This window comes from Hordeum vulgare, chromosome 3H, assembly GCF_904849725.1.
Source record: "Hordeum vulgare subsp. vulgare chromosome 3H, MorexV3_pseudomolecules_assembly, whole genome shotgun sequence".
Lineage (NCBI taxonomy): Eukaryota > Viridiplantae > Streptophyta > Magnoliopsida > Poales > Poaceae > Hordeum > Hordeum vulgare.
The window spans coordinates 610054293-610060534 of record NC_058520.1 but is presented as its reverse complement, the minus strand read 5'-3'; the positions used below and the strand labels follow the sequence as shown (position 1 = coordinate 610060534).

General features: G+C 39.4%; 1 protein-coding gene across 1 annotated transcript; it reads left to right on the top strand.

The window, feature by feature from the left end:
- Positions 1-497: 497 nt before the first annotated feature.
- On the top strand, positions 498-5809 carry LOC123445632 (disease resistance protein RGA5-like). The gene is made up of 4 exons (XM_045122645.1): positions 498-711; positions 837-1735; positions 2985-5137; positions 5248-5809. Exons 2-3 carry the CDS (start codon positions 909-911, stop codon positions 5089-5091), a joined length of 2934 nt encoding a protein of 977 aa, XP_044978580.1. The 5' UTR covers positions 498-711; positions 837-908; the 3' UTR covers positions 5092-5137; positions 5248-5809.
- The last annotated feature ends 433 nt before the right edge of the window (positions 5810-6242 follow it).

Genomic DNA, 6242 nt, shown 5'->3' with positions numbered 1-6242 from the left:
TAATTTAGACAATTTTGTTTTTTGTATGTCATTTCTACAAGGGTCCTTTGCAATATACTCCCTCCGTCTCAAAATTCTTGTCTTAGATTTGTCTAGATACATCCATTTTTAAATAAACCCAAGACAAGAATTTCTGGACGGAGGGAGTACTTGTTTTAGATTTGTCTAGAAATGGATGTATCTAAATACTAAAACGTGACTAGATACATTCATATCTAGACAAATGTAAGACATGAATTTTGGGACGGAGGGAGTATATGAATTGGGGGTTATGAAAATTCTACGGAATTAGTTCAATCGAGTATATTTTTTATTGATTTCCAAATGAAGCTAGACCGTATATACATCTTTTCCCTTCAAATTCTTGTTTTTGCTTTCTGTTGCTTTCATCTTTGCTGAGTGGGAGATGGTAGGGACTGGTGAAGATTATGTGGTTGGAAATGGAGAGGGATAAGATTCATGCTCGTAAACGTGTGGAGCACAATCAAGGGGCACCCACAATCAATGCCTTAAAAAACTCATCCCAGTGCACTAGAAAGGAGAAAAGAAAAGCACCAGTGCATCCGCTCCACTCGTTAGAAGATTAGCAGTACCAGAAATTTCTCCAACTGAGCGCCTCTAGCTAGCTGCACCAGTGCCAACATCAAGGGAGCAGCAGATTCGATCTATTCTACAGACAGCCTGAGCCATGATCACCGAACATCAGTAGCGGTATGTTATAACTATACCACGAATTTTGCTCTTGATTTCCCATGGGTTTAGTTAGTGGGTACATCTGGTTGTTCTGTTTACAGTCTTAAATCAGAGATCTCAACCTACTCTGCTTTTGGTAGCAGAAGCTTGTACTTCTTCCATACTCAAGGAGGCAGCATCTACACTGGATTCTGAGGCTCCAGCACCCAGATCTGATGGAAAGAATCATGGTGAGCGCTGCCACTGGGGTGATGAACTCCCTCCTCACGAAGCTCATGCAACTGATGAGTGACGAGTACAAGCTGCAGAAAGCCGTGAAGAGCAAAATCGGCTCACTGAAACTCGAGCTGAGCAGCATCAATGCTTTTCTCAAGAAGCTGTCTGACAAGGATGATCTTGACCCGCAGACTAAGGAATGGAGAGACCAGGTGAGAGAGATGGCCTATGAAATCGAGGACTGCATCGATAACTACATGCACAAGCTTGACCGCAAGCCAGATAAAGTAGGTGGCATCATGGGCTTCATCCGCAAAAGCATCGGCAAGGTAAAAAATATGGGAACTGTCCACGGGATATCTGGTCAGCTTAAGCAACTCAAGATCGAAATCATCCAGACAAGTGAGCGATGGGAGAGGTTGCAGTGGGATGAGGCGGCCATTTCTGGGGTATCAACGACGACAACAATTGACTCTCGAATGCCTGCGCTGTATGCCAAGCCTAGTGATCTTGTTGGTATTGATGCTAAAACGCATGAGCTCATTAAGTTGGTGACCGACATGGAGGAGAAACGGTTGAAGGTGGTGTCAATTGTTGGGTATGGAGGCTTGGGAAAGACGACACTTGCAGTCCAGGTATACAGACACCTTCAAGGGCAATTTGATTTTCAAGCTACTGTATTGATGTCCAGAAACTTCGATATGAGGAGGATACTACGAGACATACTTTCCCAAACTAAGAAGAAAACTTACAAGTCCAAGAAAATGGAATCATGGGGTGAAGATATACTCATACAGGAGCTGCGGAAATTTCTGGAGGATAAGAGGTACCTAATTATAGCTCCAAGACATATTAATTCCGTAACGATGGTACTACAAGTTTAGAAACTCTTTAATTGATTTTAAGGTCGATCGACCTTTATATCCTGTATTATGTTATATATCCTCACTAGGTAGTTGGCGTGTCATCAGTTTCCTTTGATGGAATTATGCAAATCTATTTTTAGCAAGTTAATAAAATTCAAAATATAGAGAAGTGCAATTTTTATGTAGGAAATATAATTCAGATAAACATAATTTCGAAAATTAAAATAATCGAGAATACCCAGCAATGAAGAAAACCAAGAAAATTCACACAAGAAAAAGGAGAAATTTCCAGTTTTCAATTTATTTTAGAGAAAGGTGTGATAGCTCCCGGGTGCCTAGGCACCTTCTATGAACAGTAAAATAAAAAAAATAGAAAACAAAATAAAAAAATCTGAAACTTTGCAGCATCAACGATGACCAAACTTTGTAGGTTCCTACAAGTTTTCATGTCAAAATATCATGTAGAGAAAGATGTACAAACAAGTTTCAGATTACAGCTAAAAAGTGCTCAAAACTTCAAGCATTGAAATATTTTCCGTGTGTAGAGCTCCTCGAATAGTTTTTTGGCATGAAAACTTGCAAACACCTACAAACTTTCATCATCTTTGATGCTATAAAGTTTCAGGTTTTTCTTATTATTATTTTTTTTTTACTGTTCATAGAGGGTGCCTAGGCACCCGGAAGCTGAAAATCCACTCTCTTTATTTTATACTTTCAAGGATTGTCGTGTTCTCAATTTTTTACATTATTTTCTTTAAGCTCATTCTCCCCGTTTTGATAGGAAGATGATGAGGTGGCGTTCAGAATGTAGTATTCCATTGATGATTATGAGTCTCCCTAATGAATACCTTAGGTATTGAGTTCTAAAAAATAGAAAGAAACCATACTTACTAGTCTAGTTGGCTGAAAGTGTTTCTGGTAAAACAACCCCATGAAAGCGCCAGCGGCAGCTCCTTGGTCTCGACAATATGTACCACTGACATTGTATACAACACGTAACATATTGCATAGAACCGGTCCATTCAACTTGTGCTTTATGGTATGCAGTTAAATATATTAGTGGGCCTCCAAAGCCCACATATAATAACCATAGCTTGTATTCTTTTTTGTTCTCCTGGCTTCGACTTTGTTAAAAAAATAAGCTAAACTTACTGAATTCTAGCCCTCTTTCATTTTCTTGTAGAAAGTCTTAACATTTTTCCCTTGTAGGTACTTTGTTGTCATTGATGACATATGGGAGGCTCGAAACTGGGAAGCCATCAAATGCGCTTTTCCTGATGGCAAGCCTGGTAGTAGAATTATGACGACAACTAGAATCATCAGTGTTGCTAAGTCATCATGTATCCATCGCCGTGATCATATACATGAATTAAGTGTTCTTAGTGAAGCTGATTCTCAATGTTTGTTTTATAGAAGAGCTTTTGATTGTGAAAATGGATGTCCACATGAACTGAAAGACGTTTCCATTGAAATTGTGAGAAGGTGTGGTGGTCTACCATTGGCAATAATTACTCTGGCCAGTTTATTGAGTACTAAATCATATACAAGACATGAGTGGATGATTGTACGGGATTCTATTGGTTTGGGACTTATGAACAATGCTGAGATGGAAGACATGAATAAGATATTATCTCTCAGTTATATTGATCTCCCTTCCAACCTGAAAACTTGTTTGTTGTACCTTAGTGTATTTCCAGAAGACTGCGTGATCACTAGAGTTCGGTTAGTAAGAAGGTGGATAGCAGAAGGGTTCATTGAAGCAGAATGTGGGAAAACTTTAGAAGAACAAGGAGAAAGCTATTTTAATGAGCTTATAAATAGAAGCCTGATCCAACCGATAGATATTGAGTATGATGGCCGAGCAAGGGCGTGCCGTGTGCATGATATGATTCTTGATTTAATTGTATCTAAGGCGGTTGATGCAAATTTTGTCAGGTTGATTAACCGAGAGGATGCAGTTGTCTCCAATTTGAAGGTTCGCCGACTCTCGCTTGTTTGTGGTCCCCAAGAGTTCAGCACAGAGTCACTCGTGGTTTCTCAAGCTCGATCCGTCAGTATTTTTGGGTGTTCTCAACAGTTGCCTCCTCTTTCCAAATTCAATGCTCTGAGGGTAGTTGATATAGAAGGCCCTATTGAGAACAACTATATAGTGAATTTTGGAGGGCTACATTGGCTGAGATATCTACGGATTTCTGCAAGCACTGTTACAGAGCTTCCGGAAATGATTGGGCAACTACAATCTTTGGAGACATTGGATCTGAAGCAAACTGCTATCAGAGAATTGCCAGCAAGTATTGTTCAACTGCAACGACTGAAACATCTAGTTGTTCAGAGTGTAAAGTTGCCTGCTGGAACTGCCAAAATGCAGTCTCTGCAGGAACTGTCAGAATTATATGTGGACGATAGCTGTCAAGTAACTTCTCTGCTAGAGCTGAGAAGTTTAGCCAACCTGACATCTCTTGATCTTGTTTGGCGCATCAGTGATTCACACACAGAAAAAAGGATCTTTGCGGAAAGTTTGGTATTGTCCCTCTGTGAACTTGGCAAATCCAAACTTCGGTTCTTAAAAGTTACTAGTGGTGAATCTGATGGTTCATATGACTTCATGTTTGATGCTTCGTCCTCAATTCCTCATCTTCTTGAAGAGTTGACCTTGTACCCAAACTGTTATATCAGCGAAAATCCAAGTTGGATGTCCTCAATGCGCGATCTTACCAAATTGAATATTATGGTTAATCCAGTGACACAGGAAGCTGTTGACATTTTTGGAAACCTGCCTGTCCTGCAATTTCTTGTATTGAGCTCAAAAGTAATTCTTTCGAAAGGGATTATCATCGAGAGTGGTACATTCAAATGTCTAAAGGTGTTCCGCTTGTATTGTCGTGATATTGATATAGGGCTGACGTTCAAAGCTAGAGCCATGCAGCGTATTGAAAAGCTTACGCTTCCATTCAAGGCACATGAACCACAACCCGTACTTTGTGGTAATGATTTCGGCATTCGCCATCTCTGTGCGTTGAAGTATCTCGAAGCTAGGATTAGTTGCAGGGGAGCAGCAGCTTGGGAGGTGGAGGAGTTGGATGCTGCCATTAGGGATGCTGCCAGTCTACTCCCTAGCCATCCAGTGACACGAATCTTGATGTATTATACAGAAAAGATGATAAATGATAAAAAGGAGAAGAAGAGTGCTACTGGGAAATCGTTGTATTCTGGGGAATGTTTTGGCAGTATGGAGGATCATTCTTATCATCATCCCCATCTACATCATATCGTCCATTCTGGTGAGGAGGATCCAAATTCTTGCTCCATCTGCTGAACTGTGCAATGGTGCATCAATGTACCATCACCTGATAATTTGATAGGTACATTCTGCACAGAACATTTTTGTAATTGATATGCGCTACTTGTTTATGCGTTTGTTACTTATTTTAGTGTCTTTTTGGGTACTTAACTAATTGCTCTTTCCAAACAGGGTAGTTGAAGCATGAAGCCAATAATGCATTGTATTAATGATTGGTTCTATACACTACAGGAATCAGTTATTTACCGGAGGGAATTCACCTTCAAAATAAATTGCACTGGAGGGAACTATTTTTTGACATAGTACACTTCAAATGCAATGCATTTCTACTACAGACTGGGGATTGGAAGCTCTCGCAATGCTTAAGTTGATTAAAAAAAATGGAGATGATTTGATACGTGAAACATCTAGTGCTTTGCATGCTCCTCTACAGCAATTTTAATTGTGCCAAGGGCCGATTGACTGAAGTCGAAAAAGTTTAATGTTAAGGATATTCTGGATTGTGGTAGAGTACCTGTTTGCAACGGTTCAATCGTGGGACTAATTCGTTTTGTTGATGTTAATTTTGTGGGTGTTCATAGTAGCATCTATTTATACTCGTATGGTTAATATTTGCTGGTATGAATATATTTTTATGTCTGTTTATCTTCGATCCATTGTACCCCATGATGGTGATAGCGGTACATGGATTTCAAATTCAATTCTTGCTTCAGTATATTGAACTTTTCCAGTAGCCCCTTATGTATTTTTATTCTCCATGTGAGAATTTATTATCTATTCCAAATGATACCTCCACTTTTGTGGCACTGGATCCATGACTGCAGGATTAAGGCACAGTTCCTTTACCGTATATACATGAGGAAATAACGTTCTTGTCTGGTTCAATAAGAGACATCATCAAGAAACAAAAAGGTTATAGTTCTGTTGTGACTTGTGAATGGTAGTGGAAAATTATCTTTCCAATAACTGTTTTTCTTCTTGGATATGGGTCAGAACTTGGAGAAACCATTTTATAACATGCTACTCCCTTCGTTCCATAATTCGTGTTGTACTTTTAGTTCTAGGAATTGTGGAACCGAAGAAGTAGGTATAAAGAATGTATGGCCTATATGTTTCTAAGATATGTGAAACTAGGAGTATTTAGTTTTACATGTACAGATGTGCTC

Bases quoted from the DNA above. Each gene is read 5' to 3' on its own strand.
- LOC123445632 (XM_045122645.1), top strand. From the start codon at position 909: ATGGAAAGAATCATGGTGAGCGCTGCCACTGGGGTGATGAACTCCCTC. The intron at 1,736-2,984 runs GTACCTAATTAT...TTTCCCTTGTAG, and splicing joins AAATTTCTGGAGGATAAGAG to GTACTTTGTTGTCATTGATG.